Consider the following 25,228-nt stretch of genomic DNA (forward strand, 5'->3'; position numbering starts at 1 on the left):
TTGAGTGCATGCATGTACATTGCCCACACTGTTAACATGAAAACAGTGGATATGTCGCCATCATGTGGAGACTGACTATGAAAGCAACCTCTAATAGACGCTCCTTAAGAGCATATCATTAACACTTTATAATGCAAAGAGAGTCTTGTTGAATCAAAGCAGTGTTCTGTGGAAAATGGATGCTGTCTTATGTGTTGTCAAAACACTGTAAATGATTGTTTTGTAATACTCCAAAGGAACACTAGTTGCTTGATGTGATGTGCAGGCAGCAGCTGGAATTACACAGATAGTTGGGCTTTCCCCATATGTTAAGATAATGACCAAAGGACATGAAATATGAAGGAAGCTGGATCTCCTCATAGAAATAGAGGAAAGATTGTTCCAAATAGAAATGTGATCCTTTTACAATAATGAGACAAAGAAACGTGCTGTTTCAAGAATGAGAGCAGGGCGCACAATTCTAATTTATAATGGATTGAGCAGCTGTGCTACTTTGGTGTTGGAGTGTTTTTCATTTTTTCAGGGAATTCAGTGACTTAATTGTCCCCACACACTTAATGTGATACATCCCACATATAATGCATCCATATATTCTCATCCATGTGTTTGTAGTGTTTCCCAGAATAAGTATTCAAGTAGTGTGCTGTTGTGAGAAGCTCTTCAAAGCGCTTTCAAGAGCATCTCCTCCCTTGATTAATCAAGAAGAGCCTATCTTTTCTATATCCCACCAGAACAAAGCTGCATCTGCTTGCTTGTTATTATCATATGTTGTCACGAACGCCTTTTGTCTTGCCATGTCCAAGCCTATTCAACTACACCTTTGATGGTCAAGCATGGCAGGCAAATTTAAATGATTGAGATGCTGGGTATCTTCGAGGCAGTCTTTTGATCAGAGGGCTCTTCAGTGGGGCCATCTTTTCTAATTAGAAGTTAACTGTGTGTGTCCATGCTCATGAAACTCAATAGCCCCTACTCTGAGGCTACTCAGTTTTTCTGAAGACATTGCCTTTGATCAGTGCAAAAGACATATTTATAAAATCAAAGTCTGTTTTCCTGCCAGCCATAATGGTTTGTTAGAGCTTGTGCGAGTGCTGGTGTGTGATGTGTGTATCTACTGAGGAAATATTGCCTTACATGTTTTCTCTAAAGGGTTGGGAAGCCCTTAATGAATGCTATAGTATATATAGATGCAGTATATATATCGTCCCAATAGGTGCACGTTCCAGGTATAGTCTTCCGGTTTGACTAGACTATCTCCTGTCACATTCTTCCTGTCACAGTGAAGTGTGATCTCTCAGTTGAGGTGCAGTTCCATCAATAGCACAGACAATGTGCACCCTGAACTCTGCTCCTGGGTGTCCTTTGTGTGAGTGTGTGCTGGTAGGGGTGTTACACGAGTAGAAGATAAGAGATTGTGTGACAAAAGTAAGATGTCACCGACAGAAATGTGATTGGCGGCCGTGTCAGACTGACGACTCTCAGTTCAAAAATAGCCACCTGGTAAATAACTGTTAGAGGCTGTGTTCGCGTGGGCATGTTAGGAAGTGTCAGGAAATCCACTTCTAATGTTCAACAGGTATGACCGCTGCACAGAAATTTGTACTTACTTGTGGCTGGGGTTTACAAAATTGGAGATTTAATACAAAAGCTCAAGCCTGTCCCTTTTGGATAGAGGGCCATTAACATTTTGGCGGACATTGATGGTTCAACGACCTCCTGAGTTTTTACTGGCACTAGAGGTAGACTATATTTGTGGTTTTATGTGAAATTTCACCAGATATATGCAGTAATATTTTATCACATTGGTGATCTCTACAGTCTTCATATGATGCCATATAAGGTCTAACTTGTATAATACTTGGGTTAGTGAGCGAATAATTGCAACAGTTACAATTGCATTAGCCTCAGCTGTACTTTGTGTTTTGCCCTAATTAGCATGCTAACACAACATGCTATATTAAGATGATGAACATGGTAAACTTCAAATGTCAAAAAACGCGACTGTATTTCATTTGACCGCCTGTCTCTGTAACTTCTAGGTTAACACGAGAAGATCCATTACAGAGTAAGGAAGGAAGTTGTCAAACGTGTCTAAACGTTAAACATTACCTCTTCCCGAGTTGTTGCATAGAGTTTCAACAGTAACGGTGGTTGTTTAACAATGGAAATAGCAACTCCCATGAAGTTCACATTCCAGGCGCTTGAAGTTCACCAAAAACGGAGATGAGGAGACAAAGCATGCGCATAGAGCTTGCGCACTGTATAACGGCTAGTCGGTCGTCCATAATCCTTTTGCTCAGCATAATGGCAGAGGAGCGTAATATTTTGCCATAGTAACCCTAATTGGCTCAATATCTTCTGCGAAGACGAACACAAGCATGTAGTCCGCCATTGTTTTTGTTGTTGTTATGAGACGTCGCGGGGTTAAGAGGTCGAAGGCTAAAGGTTGCGGGGTGGGGTGTTGGGGTCATCGAAACGCAAAGTATGCAGATTCGCTGTCCACACAAGAACGCAAGGGCAGCGTTTTCAGTTTTTTCCACCCTAGTTTCAAAAAAGTGCGTTTACAGGCACAGTGTTTACAGGATCCATGTGGACGATCGGACAAATCAATGCAAAATATGTGCATTTACACACAGAGGTGTTTCCATGTGGATGGACCCTAAGAAACATAGTGCTGCTGGATGTTGCTGCACTGCACTGCTGCAAAAGTTGAGCTAGATTAAACATTTCTGCCCGCATTTTTCCCAACCTAAGCATGCTAAGCATCCACACTGAACCAATCCTTTCACTCCAAGCCACACCCTCAGTCCTGTAATAGCTCATACCCATGAGTAAAAGCATTAACTCTAATCTATTTATGTTACTTGGCTGCTGTATGTTCTTGTCTGTATCCTCTGTATGTTTTACATTCCTCTGAATCATACCGCAGGTTTTCACACTGAAGACATTTATTATTTTACACAGATACTGCTCCCAGTTGATACCATCACAGCATGAATCCCCGAATGATTTGAAGCTTTTTAGAGAAATTTTAAGAAGCACTTTGTCAAAGAAAAGCGTATGAATCACTGCAGCTAGAGCTCAGTTGGTACCATTCATCTGTTAACTGCATGTCCAAGTAGAAAATTGATAGTGAGAAATGAAAAAAAATAACTATCACAGAAAGCTTATTTTTGGGCAAGCCACTAAAATAAATTCTTTACATGAGAAACACTGCTTCCCAGTGTGTTTGCTAATGTGTTCGTGGAGAGCTGAGACATCTGAGACTGGGGCGTGTACCTTCCACGTTATCATATTCATACTGTCACTGGTCATTCTAACAACATAGCTTGTGACATTGAAATTATCCTTTGCAGAAATACTAACTTTAAAGAGCATTTCCTGTAAGGGAGCATTTTAAAAGCCATCTTAGTTTTCATGAAACAAAGTGTGTGGCTGACTGGAAGAGAGTATTCAAAAATATATGGTATGCTCTGGAAAGTGGCTGTACCCTGCAGTTATGTGGAAAATGCACAATTTCTAGTTAATGGTAAAAATCTTCCATACTAGCCTGAGAAGTTTCATCTACAGCTGTCCAGATCCACCTGAATACTGAAGCAAAATGAGATCAGCAGCATTTCTAAAAGTCTTATAAGGGTTTGTAATCAGTGTAAAACGTGAACACATTGGTGTGGAAGTAGCATCAGTCACAAACATGATGGGCTGTGTATTTCATGACCACCTCTTGTTCTTGCCCCAGGCCTGACCCCGGCTTTACTCCCCCACTGCAGTCCATGGCAATTGACCCGCTCTCAGATGCCAAGCTGGTCCGTTATTTTCTTAACCCCCTCCCCAGGACAGCAGATCACTGTCCAATTACCAGGTTCATTTCAACTATCTAGTGGGAATCAACACCACAGGCTCCCTCCTGCAAAAATTCAAAGGGCATTCCAGACACAGCATGCAGCTGCTTTTAGTGCATCTGTGCTTGAGCGTGTGTGTGTGTGTGTGTGTTTTCCAATGCATTTCTTGTTGCGCTGCAATTAACAAGTGCAGAACCATCTTTGGCTCAGCGGCATGTAAATGAATCATTCTGACAGATATTAGCGATTGTGTTTCACATATACATCAACACAGTGACACTCTAAGTTGTTTTCCTCAGCTAGAGCCGAGCAGCAGGGGACAAGTGTAACAAGCTGCTTTCTCATATGAAACCCTTCAGGTCTCTCAAGGATGATTCATACTTATGTAACCACTATTTCATTAAAGCCCAAACTGTTGTGTTGTTTTTTTATATATCACCATGGTTAGTAAATGACACTGTATGCCTTCTCTTGTGAGACAAGTTGATTCATATAACAGATTGTGGTTGTCACTGTAGTTTAAACTCATAATCAGTGATGTGTCCGCCTGATTCGCTTTTGGTAACATATCTACCATTCACAAAATGTGGGGAATAATCTGCTAAAGTTAGAATAACATTAGAATATAGGTTGGGGCAATTGTCATTATCATTTGTCATTTCAGTTTGTTTCGTGGGTCACTATTTTAGCAAATTAGGTAACAAGATGTGATTGAGATCATGACTTGTTGATTGATTTATCGCAAGCATGTTGCGTCACTCCTGGACAAAAATACTGTTTTATGTCTCATGTGGAGTCAAACCGAACATTTCCGACTGCTGCGGCATCATATTTAAAGCGCACTGGTGAGACATTAGTGTTATTATTCATGATTCCTCAATCAATCAGTCAATCAATCATTGATTGATTGATTGATTGATTATTCCTGATTAATTGTCACTGTACAACACAAGATGGTATAATGAAACTCCAGTTGTAGATCTCTATGCTACACACACACACACACACACACACACACACACACACACACACACACACACACACACACACACACACACACACAAACCCAAAACTTAACAAGCTAATGAATACATGATAAAGCAGTATTCAGTGAGATCAGCAGTGACTGTTTTATTAATCAAAAACACGACTGCATGATGAACAAGGAGGAGCAGCCACAGTGAGCTGTGATGCCTTGGTCACACACACCATACAAGTTTTATAAGCCCTATAATCGGGAGTCATGTTGCCAAACATTAAACAGTAATAACACAGTCCAAGCAGTCCCAAGCTTTTTGTGGGTTGATTTGTGACTCAGATATTTATGTCTGCAGTAATATGCTAGCTCCTGGATAGCATCTTTGAACAGTTCACATATTCTGATCGGAATGATTGGGAGTTTTTTTGTCGTTGAGCTCCAAAAACATTGTTGGTGATTGGAAGATTCGGTGCTAAAATCTTGTAGTGTGAGCATAGCTTTAGATGAAGAGCTGCAGGCTACAGGCTGCACTCCTCGAACTCTCTTAGAGACATAGCCACCTCCTTTCATTGTGCCTTGCCAGATCACAATTGCTCACAGAATGATGGAAAAAGACAGCTATTCCTCCTTTATTAAAACAACAAAAATTTGATTTGCTGTCCCCAGAATTCTACAACCTGTAGTATTAAACAGCGCTCCATATTACCACCAGTAACTATAGCTGGCACCAAAGCAACCTAGAATGAGTTAATTGAGATTGCTAGGTTAAGTCTTTGGCATTCTTGAATTATTGACTAATGATGACTCAACATTTTGAATGAATATCTACTATCTGATTCCTTGTATGCATGACTTCAAGATCTCAACAGAGGCAGGTAAAATGTCGGGGGGGGGGGGGGCTTTTGAAATGTAACTCTGCAGCTGGTGGATTGTGGCAAATTCACAGCTGGCACTGCATCCATCGACAGTGAAACTTGTCTCCCTATTCATCTTCTGAATATCTGAATAATCATCACATTAAACCGATGAGGGTCTTTTATGCTTGATGCTTTATTAATCACACAAATCCAAAAAATGTCTTCTTTTTCTCCTTGATTGTACCATTAGGGAATTCATTTCTACTGACCTTAACTAACAAGGTGTAACAATTGGTGTGTTCATTGGTTCATCTTTCATCCGTTAACCTGGTTATTAATGCTAAACTATGGTATATCAATATGAGTGTTCTTATGTAAATGGTATTGAATGTTTTAGTGGCTGAGCAGAAGAACAGGTGGAGCAGTGTTCAGTGCCAGAGTATTGTGTGAAGAGCATGGATGCAGGTCAAAGCAGCTTATGGGAGGTGAATGCTGAAATGCTGTATGTGCTATGCTAGCTAGAGGGCCCCAATAGTCATCTGTTAATAAATCCCATGCTCGTGATAAACACTGCCTTCCTCTCCTCTGCTCTCCTCTCCTCTCCAGTCCTCACCTTTCAAAATTTGTTGTTCCCCCACCAGCTGTGACCTTTATTAAACGGGTCAGCAGAAAGAGTCGAGCACTGTGTGTGTGTGTGTGTGTGTGTGTGTGTGGAGGGAGGCTTGCATTTGTGTGTTTGGAAGAGGGAAGGCAGAGGGAGTTGACATAGCATGAGGGGGGAATTATCACCTCAGCTCATTGAAATAGGTTGCCGCATGTGTGAGTTCAGATCAGACACAGAGGGTGATTGTCAGTTGCTGTTTGCACTTGAGCTAAATTGAATCGACTCACCAGGACAGAGGCTGGTTTCGCTCTTTATTTGCTACACATCAGGATATGACTTCCATCCAAAGTATCAGATCCTTTTTCCGTTCTTAAAAATATTGGACATAAAATAATCTTCTTATGGGACAACCCCAGAAGTCTTTTTTGTCTTTTTGTAATATTTTAGTCTGTGTCAAAGTGGATTACATGACATCTGGTTGGGAGATTTATATCCAAGTACAACAGGAGTGTCTTTTGTTGAAGGGTTGCCCTGGGCACCCTGCTGGTTCAGAGCTAGAGCTTATCGCTGTGGGACTCTGTGCACACAAAAATTATTCACAGTGAAGGATGGATTCCTGGGATACAGACTCTGAGGATTTGTGCGACTGGGGCGACTCCTCTGAAGAGGCACCATCGTCGGAGGAAGATGAACGTGATGTCAAATATAATAAAGAGTAATGCCACTCATGCGGTGATGTGTGGTGCCTGTTGAGGATGATGATTTCACTGTGCGTCAGTGCCGTTTATGGAGTGAATGGAGTTGAATAAGACATAACTGGTGTGCAGGTTATGACTGTTTCCATCATCACAGCTCCCATGAAGCATTTAAAATGAATATAACTTTGTGATTATTGGATCAAATGTGCTCATTCTGCTTTTGTTCCTGATTGTGCTGTGTGATATTTTTATCCAGGGAGGACATCAGGACGGCCAGTGTCATTGCAGCAGAGGCGGTCACCTGCTTAGTCATCGATAGAGAGTGAGTATCAACGAAAATAATTCCCAACATAATAATCCTCTTTTCCCCTGTAGAATTAAAAAAGCAGCCCATTCAGCCAATGAATTAATGAATGAATGTCTGTCATGGGCAGCCAAGTAAAACTAGCCCAGAAATTCTTCTTTACTCATTATGGCGTGACGAGGACAAACTGCTTCCTTAACTCATACATCCGTATGAATCCACTGCTAAACTTCCGTGGATGAACATGGCACACATTTTTTCCTTAAGGTTACTATTTAGCTGCTTTTTAGCCTTTATTTGGGTATAATAGCTTGGAGATTCAGATAGGGAAGACCCCAGGACCCCCCGAGGACTCACTCTCCATATATTCAGTGCATGCTCTACTTTATGCCTGATTTATGCAGGAATGGCTGTTTTTTCCAGTGAGATTATTAAGCCCAAATCCAGACGTCTTTTAGCTCCATGTTTCCCTTTAAACCAAGCTTGTCTCAAAAAATTGCTGCTTTGCTTTTATTGCAAGAACATGGCTGACTATCACTATGTTTCACTTTAACATTTTTTACGGGAACATTGTACTAAAGGAATTGATTCCATCTTCGTCTATGGCATGAAGTCATGTGGTAAGAATAGAGAGGCAGATGGATAAGGGCGTGGGGAGGAGGATGGTACATGCTAGTATCGGCTTACCCAGGGCCTCCCTCTTGCCTCGGGGTACACATGAGGCACAAATGGGCCATGGTCAGAGCTAGTAGAGGGGATAGTGAGTGAGTCACCCATCAAAGGTGATTACCACTGCCTTTCACTCTGCTTGTCATAAAGCTAATGCTGTCACAGCCCACAGAACTAACACATCATGTGACAGACCAGTTCTGGTGCAGATTCCAGGTTGTTAATATTCAATTATTCTGTGTGTCCATACCTGTGTGATGCATTTAAACAGAACCACACAGAGGTGGAAAGGAGGAGAAAGGGAGGACATCGAGACAGTTGGAAAGAGACGGGAATAAAAACAAGCAGCAGGGAGTCACCGACTCAGTACAATAGACACTGTAGGCAGCCAAGCATTTAAGGAAAAGCTCCGCTTGGAAACAGACCCAGCTCACAGGCATTACGGTCTCAACAGGAGAGAACCGCAGATGGATTATTACCTCTTCCAGCTGACAGCTTGACGAGCTTTGTATGAAAACTGTCTCACATAGTTGTTCTTCCAGGATGTTTGGTGTTGTTCGCAGCCATACTTCACAGAGAAATGAGCCGAAGCATAGTTATATTTCTCATGTGCCACACCTCCCCAGGAGTGTTATGAGGATTTTATTTCATCGAGTTGATAATAATAAAAATGATAATAATGCATTTTGTTTAAAGGCACCTTTCAAAACAGTCAAGGACACTCCACATAACAACAAAACAGTACGATGAAAACAGGAGACAATTTAGTGCAAATGATGATGCAAAATAAATAAGAAGATGTATTATGTAGCTTGTCATTATCCAGCATCTCATCATTATCGTTAATCTCCTCCATACTCACACTCATACTATTAGAATACTCATACTATTACGTACTAATAAGACTGCTAAAATTATACTAAAAGAGCAGAAAACATTTTCATTTGGATTTTACGTTTTTGATTATCACTTTGTGCACTGAGTGTATTCACAGTGTGCTTTCAATTCTATGATCATTCTTCAGAAGATTTATGCGCAGCCTTCACCTTTGTCTCGAAAATTCCCACTCAGCCCCCGTCTGATAGCACACTTTTTTACACCTCTTTGGAGTAGATCTGTCTTCTCGTCTGTACTCAGTGTTTTTTTTATTTATTTATTTTTGCCTCTAAAAGCAGACTGATGAATATTTAATAGTAACTGGCACCGTTTTTTATGGCAGTCTGGCCATATATTGTACCAGCTTCTTCTACGGATTGCCTGCAGTGTACAGTACAAACGGCTTTAACTCCTCTAACAATTCTCTCATGTGTATGACTTTGATTATGGAAATCCTAAACAAAATAAGCGTCAGAAAAGTTTCCTCATGTGCTGTTTTAACATTTCCCCCTGTTTTGCAGTTCATTCAAACACCTGATTGGAGGTCTGGAGGATGTGTCCAGTAAAGGCCACGAGGATGCTGATGCCAAAGCCAAGTAAGACATTTAAAGTGTATTAGTATGCATTAATTAATTAGAATACATCAATGAATTTTGCAAATATATTTTTCCATCTCAGTGACCTTAAACCACACCGTGACTGCCCGCCAGCTGTGACATTTCATTAAGAAATGCTCTTGCCCAGCTGTTAATGCATTGTCTGTTACATCACAAGACAATGCCCATGTGGCCGGCCAGAAGGCGGAGGTCATAGCCTCTGCCTTCTGGCCTATTTCCGGAGGAATTAATATGTACTCTATTTTTCGTCGCTATGGAAACAAGAGAATAGCACTATAGGAGACTTACAGCACTGAGTTGGGCATCTTGGGGTTCAGGCAGCCACGCACTGGTGTAATCTGATATCTGGCTCGCTCAGTGCTATATTGTGAGTCAAGGAGAGGAGAAACAAGACACTGGTAATGACAGTGTGACAATAGTAAGAGAGAGAAAGACAGACAGAGAGAGAGGGCCAGTTTAATGCCTCTTAAAATAAAAGAGACATGTGGATGGATGGATGGAGAAAGGAGAGACAGGGGGAGGACAAGGCTGGTGACGAAGTGGACTAGGCTTCTGCCTGATGCTTTGGCTGACTGCCACGAGCGCCAGTCATCTTTGGCAAGTCGATGTCAGCAGAGAGCAGAGCATAACACCAGTTACTGTACTGGAAGATGGGTGATATGGTGGGAGCCCGACAGCTTGCCTCTGGCATTCCGACCTGGCCAGCTGCCTCTAAGAGCTCACCACCACTGATAATTGCTCTACCAACAGATGTGTGCGATAGAAAGAGACCTGCAGTGTGCATTCACAGTCCCATTTTTCCCATCCCCAGGCAAATGTTTTAATGCAAATGAGCAAGAAATCAAACTTTTGCATGGCCATAATTTGTCACATTATCACCAGCGCTCTTCTCACCAGAACTTTAAATAAAGCCACTCTCTCCCTCTGCGCACTGAAATCTGTCACATCAAAGCCCTTTTCACCCTGATTAAGGTATCTCCGCATGCTGTGCGTGTTGTCTGCCCTGCCCAGCAGAACACATTTGTTTCTTAGAGAGGAAAGCCTGAGTCGGAATCCCACGGTGATGGAAACTATCTCTAATTGGTCACAGTGGATGAGCTGCTAACAGCACTACTGTAACTGTACAGCAAACTACAGCTGCTCTGTGTGAGGCTGACAGGTCTTTTCCTCAAACACCTGCTCCCTGCTGTGAGCTATATGTGTACTTTTTTGTTTTTATTTTACCAAGCTGTTTCTTGTTTCTTTACAGGAGGAGCTTCACACTACACAAAGTAGCTTGATTATACATGTTACGCATGCATACAACTAGATTAGAACATTTTTGGGGGGGTGGGTTGAAGTGAGAATCTGTTAACAGGAGCATACTTAGGTGTCTTAAATGCAGTTCTATTTCTAGAGGCCTTCAACCAGCCAACTAATTATAAAAATACTGTAGTTAAAGAGTAAAAAGTAATGACAGATGTAGGCCTACGTATTTCAACAAAGAAATAAAAAAAACAAAAAAACAATAGAAATGTTCCTGTTTCAAGTAGAGAGTTCTGTACTTGAATACACCATGAAGTTGCTGTTGGCACCCACATATAACTTGCAAAATGATGTAGATTTCAGAGTTTATGAGGTGTATTTAAGTGCACCATGAAGTCCCTAGATTTTTCATTCAAATTGTATTCAATCAATCTCAATCTACATTTATTAAGCTTGAGATGCATTGTGTTGAGTATGACTTTCCACTTGCTGCTATTCATCCTACAAGTAAACACTCTATGATGCCAGAGAGATGTGAATATATGTCCCAGTATGACTCAGCATGTCCCCTGTCTGTTGAGCAGGTGTCGGAGATCAATCAGCAGGAATTACTGATGGATGATAGTGCAATTTAATGAGAGTCAGCTTTAAGGTCAGAGATGCTGTCCCCTCCCTCGAGTCAGGCTTGACCAGAGGAAGCAGAGCAGAGAAAATTAAGATAATGGTTCACACACACACTCTTACATTTACACTCTCACACACATAGACACATGGGGATTGCATCATTTTCTATGATCTCATCCGTTCATTGATACAGATTATCACCCACTGGGGGGCTGCTTGACCCGCATTGGAACACTTTGTCTTGCAGTGATAGTCATGGATTGGACAGGAAGAAGTAACATGCCATGTCAGCCTCATATAAGGGGCCTCAAAATACACTGTACTGGGAAACTAATGAGTGTTACATTACAGCATCAAATGCAGCTGCGCTCCGTGTTAGTTTTCATTCAATATCGTGGTTCAGGCTTCTATTTAAGGTAAATATATGATTTGCGTTCCACTGGGGTTGCTCGCCAGTATCATATTCCAACTGGTGCTTAAGCCATTGACACACACAAGAGTTGTCCTCTGTATCCACTATTTATCGACTGCCAGAAAGTCTGTGTATCATTGGTTGAGGCACAGAGCGACAGGAAGTGTTTATTTCTGAAACAAATCTTTTGATTACAATTCCTTGAAGTACTCCACCAGCTGATTTCATGGCTTGAGGAAGAATATATAATTTGCACAGAGTAGAATGTAATCGCTCATTCTTCCATTGCCTGCTTAACACAATAAGCTAATTTCTAGGCTCAGCCTTGAAAGTCTGAGAGTTTTTCTAGCAGTGTCCCAGCCTTACACTGAGAATTCTAATGGTGCAACGATGCCATCTGTTGGCCAAATTGTACTATTACTTTTAAACTTTAAACCCTGCATGGTGTAAAATCAACTCCTCAATCCCTAGATTCATTATCAAAACTCCTTCATTAACGGGAGCATAACACTTCATGTGCACAGCACAACTCTTTACTGTAGAACTTAAACCAAAAAATAATGAAAAAAGGAAATGTTGACAGTCAACACTTCTTTAAACCAGTGATAGGTTCACAGTAGGATTTGTCATAGTCTATGTTCCAGTGTTGTAGTCAACACCCCCAAAACCAAGAACAAGTCAGTATTGCGTGTATTGAGACTAAGACAAGACCAAGACATTGAGGTTAATTCAAGACTAAGATCCCACAATGCTTTACAATGAAACAAAATTTACAAAATCTATGTTCACATAAAACCTTGACAAACCAGGTTTCTCTGTGACTCTTGTCTCCCCATAGACACTAAGTAAAATGTGTTGCAAACAATTATTCAATACCTTGTGAGACCTAGACAAGACTGATCTCAAGCACTGCTACGTAAGCAGTAAGTGACATGAATTTCCACAATTGTCACTGAGAAACCACTGGATATTTTGGCAAGGGAACACCTTGTTTCAGCATTTGTAAGTTTTACACAATTGGATACTTAGTAGGAGATCTTGGGACAATTTACAGTTGCATTATGTGGTGACAAAAACTTGTTTACTGGTGGAATGTTCCAAAAAGGTGTTTTTTGTTGCTTGCATCAAATTCAGTATAAGCGCATATTTTCAAAAATTATTGACTGTGAGAAAAAAGATTAAATATATTGTCTTTGTATTGTTTTCAATTGTGTATACTGTGTGTCAGAAAGGATTAGCAAGTTATCACACTCTTTTATTCATACATGTTAGAATGTCCCAACTTTTTCTGGAGTGGGGGTTTAAGTCAATGCACGTGTAGGTCACACTGACATTATCATTAATCCTCTCACAGTAATTCATGTGCTCTCAGTTACAAGTTTCTGTCCTTTTGTTAAGCGGAGAGCATTTTGGGATTTGGTGTGTTCCCTGGGCCGGCATCCAGAAGAAGGGCGGGGAGACTCAGATCATAGGATCACCTGTGAATCTTCTATGCAAATAGCAGTGACTGTACACAGGAACATCAACATAAACATTGACTGTCCTGGTAACCTCATGTGTTTCTGAGAAACACAGTACTCAGTAACGTGCCAACATGTGCCAACACTGTGCCAACACTGTGCCCACTGGTATGTAGCTCACGGAAAAGGTTTTATTGTTTTATTGCAGTGTAACTGAGCTGTCTCAATCTGACGGATTTCCACATGTCAGATGGCCCAATAAGCTTAAGATGAAGCAAAAATAAGAGTCTCTTTCTTTTTAGTTACTGTATTTGAAGCTAGAACTCTAGGTAAATAAACTTAATCCCTGCTGCTCCATGAAGGGAGATTCATAACTTATGTAAACACATCATCTATCCTAAAAAAAATATTGTTAAATGTCTGCTATTGGCACACGGCTGTACTATTTTTGTGTGAGAAAAGGCCTGACGCTGAGGTGGTGGTCTGTTCATAGTGACCCAGATAGGGCTGCCTCAGTCTCAGGTCTGTCCTAAGTCCAGTGATCCAGAGACTGAGCTGATGAAACTCTGTCTGGATCAAACAATATCCAGAGAAGACACGGGGCATCTGGGGATAAGGCATGGACACGTGGAAACAATCTTGGCTGCCAGCGTGTGCTGGTCTGCAATGGCATTTCAGGGTGTTCGGTGGCAGAGCCAAAGCATGTCTTCAGAGCCAGCTGAGCAGCGAGCAGCTCATGTGTCGGATGTCCCGTCTTTGTTCTTTCCCATCAAGAATGGGGACAGAACAGTCTCCATTCAAAGAGAGGTCAAAGTGGTTTACCAGAGGACGAAACTCAAACACATCCTGTTCACAGGTTCACATTTATACACTCCACATCCTCAATAACATCCTCAGTAGATTACTATGAGTCAAATCCTCTAAGATTTGCAAACAAATGAGCTGAAGGAGAGACGGAAATTTTGTCTCAGGCTGTTGGAAGTGGATTATCTCGTCTTTCATCCTTCATCTCATCTCTAATCCTGTTCCCATTCTGTCTTTTTTTCCCTTTTTCCCGGCACCACAGGTATGAAGCAGAGAACGCGTTTTTCTTCAATCTCAACCTGGCTGACTTCAACATCATCGACACTCTGGGTGTCGGTGGCTTCGGGCGCGTCGAGTTGGTAAGGGAGAACTCTACTGTGACTGTAACATGAATGATTTCTTTTTGACATCTTTACAGTTGGCTCCCAGACAGTGCAGGTTATTGCGCAGGCTGACCTTGATTCCTCTGCATTACAGGTTCAGCTCAAGAGTGATGAGAACAAAACCTTCGCCATGAAAATACTGAAGAAGAGGCACATTGTGGACACAAGACAGCAGGAGCACATTCGTTCAGAGAAACTCATCATGCAGGAGGCCCACTCTGACTTCATTGTTAGGTACATCTTCTAAAGAGCTTCACTGAAACGCAGTACAAATACTGTGTATGCCATGTCAGACAGTTCAGTACTTCATTACTGCAGAACCAGAAGGTCATGATCAGCAAAGTTTTCTCTATGGAGCCTCTCTCTATGTCTAAATATATGGAGGTCCACACACCCTCTCAAATGCTGTAGACGTTGTTGCCTCAAGTCGCAAATAAACTTTTCTCTCAATCATTCGGATGTGGTAGGTACAGCCCCAATTCCAAAAGAACCTTTGAATGCTGTGCTTCTTATTACTTTGTGGCAGGCCTTACTTTGCAGGCATCACAGTCAGAACATATATCAGTTTGAATATTAAAGGTATAACATGTAACATTTCCGCATTAAAATGTTCAAAAATGACACCCAACCACATGTCATATATTTTGTTGAGTTGTGTGATTACGTTATCCTAAATGTTTCCAAGAACGTTTAAGAACCCTGTCTTTTTATTCACGCTAATGTTGCATTTTTGATACGTCAGAAAATTAGAAAGGAAGATTGTGAATCTGACTAAATGCAATGTGAATTATATTAATATATTACCTCACCTATGAACAACTCATGTCAGATTTTCATCAGAAGAGGTGATGGTTGACCAATTCATTCATACAAAGCAGGCATCAACATGTAGTTTAAAATATTGATGGATTGCGAGTATATAAAGGTGTCAGATGTCATTTTGTATGAGTATCTTTCAGCTTTTCTTTGAATTTTGTAATATCAACACCCACAGGTATCAGTTGCACTTCTCCAGCCAGATTTTCATCAGATATATTTGCGTTTATTAAAAGCTATTTGCAATAAAATCCACTTTTGTGTGTTCAGACTCTATAGAACATTCAAGGACAGCAAGTACCTCTACATGTTGATGGAAGCTTGTTTAGGAGGAGAGCTGTGGACCATTCTTCGAGACCGGTAAGTTTTATTTCACCAGGTTAGTATCTGAACTGTATTAGTTTAAGAGTAAGTACATTTGCAAGATTTCCAACTATGTTTCTGTCAGGGTTTTTGATTTATCACAATAAAATATGTGGCTATTTGACATCAGTAACAAGTTTACATCACCAAGTGAATTTTGGAGCAGTACAATGTCAGCTTTTCAGTTATATTATATATAACAGCCCTTCAGATCTGGTGATTTTCAGAGATAATTGCTGGGAAAGAGTTTGTTTTCTTTATTTAATAATTCAGGCACATTTTTCATTGGAAGCCTACACAGAGCAAACCTGGCGGTTGGTTTCTGCCAGATGAATACAGTTAGATACCACACAGTTCACAGATCTACATCCTGCTGTGTTTCCAGGGGCTCATTTGAGGACTCAACCACCAGGTTCTACACAGCTTGTGTGGTCGAAGCCTTCGCCTACCTGCATTCCAAAGGAATCATCTATAGAGACCTCAAGCCAGAAAACCTTATACTGGACCACAGGGGCTATGCCAAACTGGTAAGATACCAGGAAGGGCTTACCACCCCAAAAAACTCAAACATAACAACAGTGTCTTTGCTGAAGATTAGAAATGATGGAAAAAATGTCAGATCTCCTCTTTCTGTGGTGTTACATTGATGGAATCAAATGAAATGTGAACACTTGCCCTGTGTCAGCTGTACATTCAAGTATTATTATATTATATAAAAATTGAGGTCAAGTCAGGTTCTGTGTGTCTTGGGGTGCTGCCATTCCCTCCTCAAAAAGAAACCAGTTTATAGCTCTTGGCAGAGCAGCAACCAGCTGCTCAGCTCTCTCTATCCACTATGCAAAGCATCAAGCGAAGAGTTGTGATATTGAAAAGATTTAGATGATTTCACTATAACAATTAATATGTACCCCCAATAAAGATGAAATAGAATTCTAATTTAATTTATCTGACTGAGGAAAAAAAATATTGGTATTTCTTTAGGTCGACTTTGGTTTTGCCAAGAAGATCGGGTTTGGCAAGAAGACGTGGACCTTCTGTGGGACGCCGGAGTATGTAGCACCAGAGATCATTCTGAACAAGGGTCACGACATCTCAGCTGACTACTGGTCTCTAGGAATCCTAATGTTTGAGCTCTTAACTGGCAGGTACACACAAGCCTGGGCATGTCCATAAAACTAATATCATAAAAGTGAATTGTGGTATTTTTAAACCACGGCCCTAAATTTACATGTGTGGGTGTGTCAGTGAGTCATACTTGTCAAAAGTTTTGGAATTAGACCAGCAGATTGCCTCGGCTGCAATGGCTGCAACTTAATCCTTAAGGGCAACTCTGACTGTCAACATTACGTCTACTAAAAGTGCTTGTTTTTGCCACTGAGGTTGTTAAGTGTCTGAAAGCATTACACTCCTTCAAAGAGAGACATTTTTGTTGAATAATGAGATGTGTTGCCAAAAACACAAATCTTGTTCAGTGGGAAGCACATGGAAATCTTGTGTGATGTGAGTTATTGCAAGAAGATGATGGTGGAAACACAGTCAGAGCTGGAGAGAGGAGTTTTGAGTTTACCTCAAGGAACTGCCAGCAAGAATGTATTTCCGTTCTCCACGAACAAGACTTGTTTATTCTGATAACGAATTAGATTTTATTGTTTAACTGTAAAATTATAATAAGACTTTTAATGGACGTAACTTTGACGGTCAGAGTTCCTTTGAAGGGATTATGTTATAGCCAATGCAGCTGTGTCGCGACTACCAGCTGAGGCTATCTGTGACAACGACTACAAAACTTTTATACATCCAATCATTTATACATCCAATCATGTAAATGTATGGCCCAGGTTTAAAAATACTGGGATTCCCCTTTAAGTTTTTATGGAATATGCTACCATACACAACAAAGAAATCTTTTGAAAGTGTCTTAGTCTGTTTGTATGCAGTTTAACACAATCACTTATTTCAGTTCTTCCACACTAATATCTGTGCCTCTATTATGCAGCCCTCCATTCTCTGGGCCTGATCCAATGAAAACCTACAACATCATCCTGAGAGGCATCGACATGATTGAATTTCCAAAGAAAATTACCAAAAATGCTGCCAATCTAATCAAAAAGCTATGCAGGTGAGTGTTGGTGCTGTCTGATGTTTAAGCACATTGAGGTGGTCTGGATGCTGATTCATCATGTTTTTGTTTTTTTTGTCTGTGTGTTTGTGTGTCAATTGCAGGGATAATCCTTCTGAACGACTGGGAAACTTGAAAAATGGTGTCAAAGACATCCAAAAGCACAAGTGAGCATGTCTTTGAATGAATATAATGCGTATTTGTTCATTTTCCCACTGTAAAATGTCATTTTGCATTGACCAACTGGTGCTGCTTTCTCTTTTAGATGGTTTGAGGGCTTTAACTGGGAGGGCTTGAAGAAGGGAACATTGACGCCTCCTATTATCCCTAATGTAAGTGCACCCTGCTGAAAGCTTTACTCCTTTCTCTATTATTATATTTTGTGTCAATCTCATGCTCAAAACCCATTCACCGTTACCTATTTTTCTGCCTCTCTACCAGGTCACATCAGCAGTCGATACAAGTAACTTTGACAGCTTCCCAGAAGACAACGAGGACCCACCTCCCGATGACAACTCCGGCTGGGACGTTGATTTTTGAAGTCCTCCTCTCCCTCTTAAAACCAAAAGAAACTCTTCTTTTGCTGGCTTAGAGGCCATCATGAGGACATGGCTGTGTGTAAAAACAAAACAAAACAAAACAAAACAAAACAAAAAAAAAACTGCTAAAAAAAAAGGAAAGCGAGCATATGGAAAAGAAGATAAATGGATAGATGGCAAACCCTCTGGGTCACCGATATGCCTTTATTTCACTGTGGCTCTGGATCAAGCATTTATTGTGGGACTGCTGTAGCACTTCGTCAGTGTTGTCTTACACTTGGCTCTAAAGGCAAGGGAAAGAAAGTGCAGGGATACACACATACACACACAAACAAACAGAGGCTGATAATGGAGCCAGGTTTGCCTGTGTAACAGGGAGAGATGTTTGGTGGGTGGATGAATGTTTAATAGGACAAATAAGAGAAATGTGGTGATGGACCGCTCAAAGAGAGGAGGCTGATGATTGATTATCTTTGTTTGTTTCTCCGCAATATTTGATGGACTTTGAAAGATGTCACCGCAGTTGCTCCCCGAGTTTTGACATGCGGCTGCTTGCTGCAATCTCTGAAACTCTCCAGAGATCTACATACTACAGTTTGCAAGTTAAACTGGTATCAAGTGCTCAAGACTAACCTGAATGTCGATGATTTTTCTTCTTGTTTAACGTTCATATGGCATACAGCATGTACAGTACATGAGTATTTGAATTTACAAGTCACACGCTCACACATGAACACAGCTGGGCTAATTCAAATACTTAGTACACTTTATACACGGTAACCTTGAAAAGCACAAACACTGTGCATTCAGTGGAAAGAGACGCGACTCTTTTACAGTAAGTGCCCTGCTTAAACTCTAACGGATCACACACCGACACACATGAAATGTCAGCTAGTATTTCCATGAAGCAATGTGTCATTATGCACTTAAGACCATTAACTGAGAAAATCCGCAGTTAAAGCTCATTTTAGTCCACAGTAAAATGAAGTCACACTTGTTTTTTGTTCTTTAAAATGCTTTTAATCACGCATATGAATGCTTCTCTACCTACATACTCTTCATTTTCAAATCGCCCAAATGCCTCGTCCGCTGTTGGCTCCTGTATAGCTCTTCTGACACAACTGTGAACATGGTTTCAATGTCTTTGGTGCTGTTATTGATAAATTATAATAAGCGTCAGTGAGATGACAGTACTGGTTATTGTTTTTGTATAGTGATTTTTTTTTGTGCTTGATTTCTTTGTAATGTACTTGACTTCCTTCTTTAGATAATTGGAAAATTGTGTCAATTTGTAAACTTGAGTGAAAATTTGTTTGATATCATTTGTAACATGTTACAATGTGCTAAATGTTAGCACACTTAGCACATGTTACAATGTGGTATTCTTGTGGTTTTTAAACGGGTTTAACCATGTTAAGATCATCCAGTCCTCTTATTTGGAGGCAACATGTACCATGTTCACAGAGCTCAAAACAGTCTTGACTTTAAGATACAGTTCGTAAGAATGTTGACTTTTGAGTCTCATTCCCAACTTGTCAAATTCTGATGCTTTGATTTTCACAACTTGTCCAATATTGACGCTTGGGGTTTCAAAGCACCAATATCTGATGAAGTCGGGTCAGGTCGGCTGCCATCCTGAAGCATCAGTATTTGATGAGTCATGAATTCTTACAAATTGGACCTCTAACATAGTCTTATCATGAACTTTTAAATGTCTCCTCACGGTGAACATAAAAAAAACAAACAAAAAACAACGAGATACCATTTTGAGAAACTCACAACTTAGCACCACAGTCTTTCACCCAGCTCATCACTCTCTCATGTCCAAAAGTCAGAGCAGAAAATCAGAAGAAATGTAAGTGCCTTAAATGAATGGCATACAAAATTAACATCAACATAAAAAGTCCTTTTCAATGCTGCATGAACACATATACACCTCAAAAAACGTATGTGTCCTCTTAGATGGCTGCTTCTCATCCTTTGTTATATCTAATAAACACATTAATCACTGTGGAAAGAGAATTTCTAGTCATTTGATGGCTGACAAAGCTGTATGTGAAATGAATTTCCTGTTTTCCCCCTGTTGATTTATCTCACAGGAACATTTAAGATACAATCTATCATTCCTGATATGACTGCAATGACATGCTTTTCTCCAAATATCTATTATGGTCTCGTTAAGTCCACCACAGCTGGCCAATAAATCAAAGCTCAGAGGGACCATCTGTCACTGGAAATCTGAGCATTGAGAGATGGCACGAATGATTTGCAGTTTTGAACATTTCACAAACACAAAAACAAAACTCTTGTTGACAATCTTCGATGGTATCATAGCACTGACCATCATTTAAAATCTAATTTTGTGCCCAGGAAGCCAAACAGGCTGACGCGCTTACATTTATATCACATAAATCATTGATGGAGAGCTAAGACTTAGAAGAAATCTTACTCCCGTAGGCATACCATAAGTATTTTGCTGTATTAAGGGCAGGTTATGTTCATCGCAGAGCCTTATGTATGCCATAACTTTACAAACCACTGTTCTTTGAGTCATATATTGATCTTGCCTTCTGCGATGTTACCCAATGTTTGCCTTGTGTTCTGTTGTTTCTTCTGCTGTACATTGATTTTGCAGAGTGCCACATGTAAGATTTTTAAAATTATAGAGTAAAAACAATACTTTTGAGTGGTGGTGTTTGTCTCTTAGTTATTTGCAAAAACAGCTCAGCTTGACTTGAGGTGAAGAGTTTATTTACTTATTTACTTACTTACTTACTTACAGTTTGCTGCCACAGGAGGGAGCTGCAGGTAAGACTGACTCTCTCTCACGAGCCAACTGGCCCCGGTCTGATATGAACTGTCTTTTTCAAGGTTGCCTGAGATCTAATAATCAGGCCTGAGAGTTAGTCTCAGCCACTTAGTTTTAAGTGGAGATGATTCAGCTTCTCTGGTCTCGGTGTTATTCCGCACAACAGATCTGTTTGTGGGGACAGGGGGACCGGCTTCAGCCGTAACAACAGGGTGACACTTCAGCGAGATCAAAGGGGATCAAAGTGCATCAAAGGCGCTCACCTCAGCAGCACTGACATTTACTTAAGTGGAGATAAAAGCTCCACTTCAAAAGATACGCTGCAACTGAAACGCGCACAGTGCCGCGTCGTGTTCGTCAGGTGCTCTCTCCCTCACACACGCGTCCCCACCGTGCGGCGTGACCAGCAGATGACGTCCGAGCGCCAAGGCGAACAAGCAGAGACGCTCGTCTGCATCTTGTGCACCTGCGAGCTTCTGTCAGCAGAGCGGACGCTCGCAAACTTGAGGAACAGAACGTGAGGAGAGAAGTCCATCGGAGGGGGTTTCGGGACACTTTTTGTTTGGAGAAGCCCGGAGAGGTCAGAGAGCAGCGCGCAGATCAGAGCCGCCTTTAATCTCAAAGTGCCAGTCGGCCCTGCAAGGCCTCGCCACGGAAGTCCATTAATTCTGTAAACTTTTCACACCCCTTAATGGTCCCGCATATCCCACACATTGATGTCCGCCGCTGGTGTAATCAAGCACACTTTGGAGGATAATTGCACCCCCTTTGCAATCAGAGGGATCAAATGAAGTGGTTAATCGACGCAAGTGACTTCAATCACGTCTTCACACACACAGCCAAAGGGCAGCTGTGCTCCTCGAATGTCAAGAGGAGCCGGAATAACCAAGCAGCTTTCAGTAACGCAGCCTCACGCAACTAGTGAAGTTACAAAGTGAGTCATTCACCAAAGGAAACGTGCGGCGGTGTTTTGTGACACTTTGATATTCATTCAAATAAAGTCTATGAACAGATGAGAGACGGACAGAATCCATATTTGTGCGAAGGATATTCGTATCCGTTTGATGGGAAAACCCTTGTTTTATCATACCGTAGCTTTATTATAAGAGTTTCCAAATGCTGCTTGCAGACCTTGACATAACTGGGGTATATCAGAGGAATGTAAATAAAGCACCGGCTCTATGTTTTTCATGAAAAAAAAAAAAAGTGTTTTGTATAAACTTAATTCATTAAGCGCTGTGGATAAACGTTATTTACCCGGTGCGTCACTTGAGTGATGCGCAGTCAGACCTCGCGGGTCATTATCATTACACAAACATTGTGAAATGCAGTGCTGCGCGCGGAGTTTAGATGGCCATTTCCGTACAGTGGGGCTCTCTTTGAAATTCCACCCCTCCGCCTTTGTTGTGCACGGCGAGGGGCGGGAAGACAAACAGGTCCACATGTATAAAGAGATCATCCCGGGACTGCGAGGCAAAGAAGCTTCGAGAGCATCGTGCCGAAACTTCTCTGGAAAACTTTTGGGGATTTCAGGATTCAAGGCCCGCTACTGGACTTCCATTTTAGTCATTTTCTGCAGGGATTTTTTTCCCCCCTTTATCTGTGTGTTTGCAGCGCAGCAGATAAAACAGGAGAATCATGCAGATTCCGTCAGCGCGTCGCTTCTTGGCTGTGTATCTCACGCTGTTAAGATACCTCGGGGACGTTTACGCGGGGACGGTCCTCATGAACTCCAACGCCATCAAGAACTTGCCCGGTGCTTCGGGGAGCAAAGGCTCCGACACTGTCAGCCCGAGTCCGCGCACCTCTCCCTCCGGAGGAATGGGACACAAAATACCCGTGGATACCTTGCAGGTAAATCCCGTGCGTAAAAGTCGCTCCGTTGCGCCATGGAAGAAGTTGCGCTTAAGTAAGTTTGACATTTTGTATCGCGACACTTGTATGACACGCTTCTTTTGTTTTCAAACTATAGCAGTCAGGTGTGTGCACGGAGGATGAAGACTGTGCAGCGGATGAGTTTTGCAACGATGCCCGAGGCGCCTGCATACCCTGCCGTAAGAGCCGGAAGCGGTGCGCACGGGACTCCATGTGTTGTGCAGGAAACCGCTGCAGCAATGGTGAGCATTCATGGTCCACCGGCCTTTGGAACATGTTTTGATAGCTTCTCTTGTGGTCGTTCTGTCTTGCATGTCTGAGCGCTTTATCATTGCCTCTGCTTTGGGTGACAACAAACCCTAAATGATGTATCTCTTTTCACATTTCCAGGTGTGTGCCAGGCGAATGACATTGATGGTACAGATGCATCCATCCTCCCTGGTGTGCATAAACACAACAACACCAGCGAGCATCCCGCCAAGAAGCCTCCCAACGGCCATCAGACCACTGCTGCGAAAGGTGAGCGTCCTGTGGAGAATCATCGGGCTTGATTAGGTTCAAGATTTGCTCAGATGAGTCTGTGTCGTGTGCTACATTCTCATCCCTCTCTCACCTCTATCTACAGGCCAGGAAGGGGACACATGCCTGAGATCTGCAGACTGCTCTGAGGGTCTTTGCTGCGCCAGACACTTCTGGTCTCGCATCTGTAAGCCCGTGCTGACGGAGGGCCAGGTGTGCACTCGCCACCGCAGAAAAGGCACTCACGGCTTGGAGCTGTTCCAGCGCTGCGACTGTGGTGAAGGCATGGCCTGCCGACCAGAGAAAGGAGAGCGGGACCACAGTGTCAGCAGGACAGCAGCCCGGAACCTACACACCTGTCAGAGACGCTGACACAAATGCGTGGACACACACAGAGACAGATAAACACCCTCACACACTATTAACACAAGACACACACTCAGCAAACCAACAAACCAGTCACATACACTGACAAACACCAGCCTTGCATACACCTGAGATGCTGACACACACACACACATCAGACACCCAACACCTAAGTCATTCTTTCCTGCCAAAGTTGCTGACACAGACAGCACCCGGAAGGGTCGACATGATTCCTGGAAAAGTGATCCGCCCAGAGGGATGCAACAGTGCAAGATGGACTGATCCGATTCCCCATCAGTAGATGAGGAGTCGGAAGTAAAGAAGTGACATTTCAGACGTCTTGGGAAGATCGATTCATGTCGTCGGTAATGGCAGAGCTGTTTTGTTTCTCTTTTTATGGAACTTCAAGCCTCGGTTATTGCAGTAAATTACTGTATTGTAAATATTATCCTGGAGGTGGCACTTAATTGAGCTATTGAATTCTGTCAACACCAGTATTATAAAGACATGGTGCTGCATGCATTGTAAATGTGTCTATGTATATATATATATGTAAATGTGTCTATGTATATATATATATATATATATATATATATATATATATATATATATATATATATATATATATATATATATATATATATATATATAAACACACACACATATATAGTTTTATAAGAAAATGTTATATATAGAAAATCTGATATATTTGTTTTATTAAAGTCATGTGATAACTCACTCCTTCTTTCTGCTGCTCATTTTTGGTAATTCTGACCTACTGTGTAAAAAAACCAGGAGAAATGTCCTTTGCCTAATGATGTCAGTGAGGTTTTTTTCATGACCAGCAGCAGCTCAGCAGGTCTAAATCATTTAGCCAAAAAAATTCACTTAACAGTTGTTATGGGTGGGAAGCATTTCTGGATAAGTGTCAGCCATCCTCTTCTGGAAAGCAAGAGTCATTTGAACAATCATCTCGTAGCCCTGTTCTCACAAATCAGTGGCTGAGACCCAGTGGATGGTTTAAATATTTGGCCCAGATAAGCCTCTCAAACTCATTGCACACACAAAAAATAAGCACAGGCGCGCGCGCACACACACACACACGCACACACACACACTTAGAGAAAGCATACTTAGAACAAACATACAACTTTAATGAGTCATTACTGGAGCCTCGACAGGCCACATCCTGCCAGAGGATGGTCCTTCGGCACTATGTCATCAAACGAACATGAAAACAGGACAGGATGCTGCTATATCAAATGATAACTGCAAAGAGGTAATAACAAAGTGTGTGTGTCCTGGCCGACTGTTAGCCACCTAACCCTTTGGTGTTGCTGGCTAGTTTCTAATTACAACTTCCCTGCCTTCATGTGCAGCAGAGCAGATAGCTAGCTATCCAAACTAAAGCCTCTAATTACTTCATCTTACTCAATCTGCACAAGGAT

At 41.6% G+C, this 25,228-nt stretch overlaps 2 protein-coding genes across 5 annotated transcripts in view; both read left to right on the forward strand.

Moving 5' to 3' along the window:
• The window catches only part of LOC119033936 (cGMP-dependent protein kinase 1), a 92,385-nt gene extending 74,038 nt beyond the window's left edge, over positions 1 to 18,347 (forward strand). For both annotated transcript variants that reach the window (XM_037124556.1, XM_037124555.1), the window contains exons 8-18: positions 7,237 to 7,302; positions 9,351 to 9,425; positions 14,254 to 14,350; positions 14,469 to 14,608; positions 15,461 to 15,550; positions 15,939 to 16,080; positions 16,535 to 16,698; positions 17,550 to 17,672; positions 17,777 to 17,839; positions 17,938 to 18,004; positions 18,114 to 18,347. In XM_037124556.1, the coding sequence (XP_036980451.1) occupies positions 7,237 to 7,302; positions 9,351 to 9,425; positions 14,254 to 14,350; positions 14,469 to 14,608; positions 15,461 to 15,550; positions 15,939 to 16,080; positions 16,535 to 16,698; positions 17,550 to 17,672; positions 17,777 to 17,839; positions 17,938 to 18,004; positions 18,114 to 18,212 (1,126 nt within the window). In that variant the 3' untranslated portion in view covers positions 18,213 to 18,347. The remainder of the gene's footprint in view (positions 1 to 7,236; positions 7,303 to 9,350; positions 9,426 to 14,253; positions 14,351 to 14,468; positions 14,609 to 15,460; positions 15,551 to 15,938; positions 16,081 to 16,534; positions 16,699 to 17,549; positions 17,673 to 17,776; positions 17,840 to 17,937; positions 18,005 to 18,113) is intronic.
• Positions 18,348 to 18,486: 139 nt separating this feature from the next.
• LOC119033937 (dickkopf-related protein 1-like) lies at positions 18,487 to 24,309 on the forward strand. 3 transcript variants are annotated; one of them, XM_037124558.1, is made up of 5 exons: positions 18,487 to 21,954; positions 22,600 to 22,874; positions 22,993 to 23,137; positions 23,286 to 23,414; positions 23,521 to 24,309. In XM_037124558.1, exons 2-5 carry the CDS (start codon positions 22,659 to 22,661, stop codon positions 23,784 to 23,786), a joined length of 756 nt encoding a protein of 251 aa, XP_036980453.1. In that variant the 5' UTR covers positions 18,487 to 21,954; positions 22,600 to 22,658; the 3' UTR covers positions 23,787 to 24,309. The 3 variants fall into 3 exon arrangements, with proteins under 3 accessions (XP_036980453.1, XP_036980454.1, XP_036980455.1); XM_037124559.1 differs by having other exon boundaries at positions 22,635 to 22,874; XM_037124560.1 differs by having other exon boundaries at positions 22,640 to 22,874.
• Positions 24,310 to 25,228: the final 919 nt, after the last annotated feature.

This window comes from Acanthopagrus latus, chromosome 15, assembly GCF_904848185.1.
Source record: "Acanthopagrus latus isolate v.2019 chromosome 15, fAcaLat1.1, whole genome shotgun sequence".
In the NCBI taxonomy this organism is placed as follows: domain Eukaryota; kingdom Metazoa; phylum Chordata; class Actinopteri; order Spariformes; family Sparidae; genus Acanthopagrus; species Acanthopagrus latus.

What these genes read in the sequence shown, in the direction of transcription:
- LOC119033937 (XM_037124558.1), top strand. Translation starts at nt 22,659, where the DNA reads ATGCAGATTCCGTCAGCGCGTCGCTTCTTGGCTGTGTATCTCACGCTG. An exon ending in AGGAAACCGCTGCAGCAATG is followed by an intron (nt 23,138 to 23,285) that starts GTGAGCATTCAT and finishes TCACATTTCCAG; the next exon opens with GTGTGTGCCAGGCGAATGAC. An exon ending in TCAGACCACTGCTGCGAAAG is followed by an intron (nt 23,415 to 23,520) that starts GTGAGCGTCCTG and finishes CTCTATCTACAG; the next exon opens with GCCAGGAAGGGGACACATGC.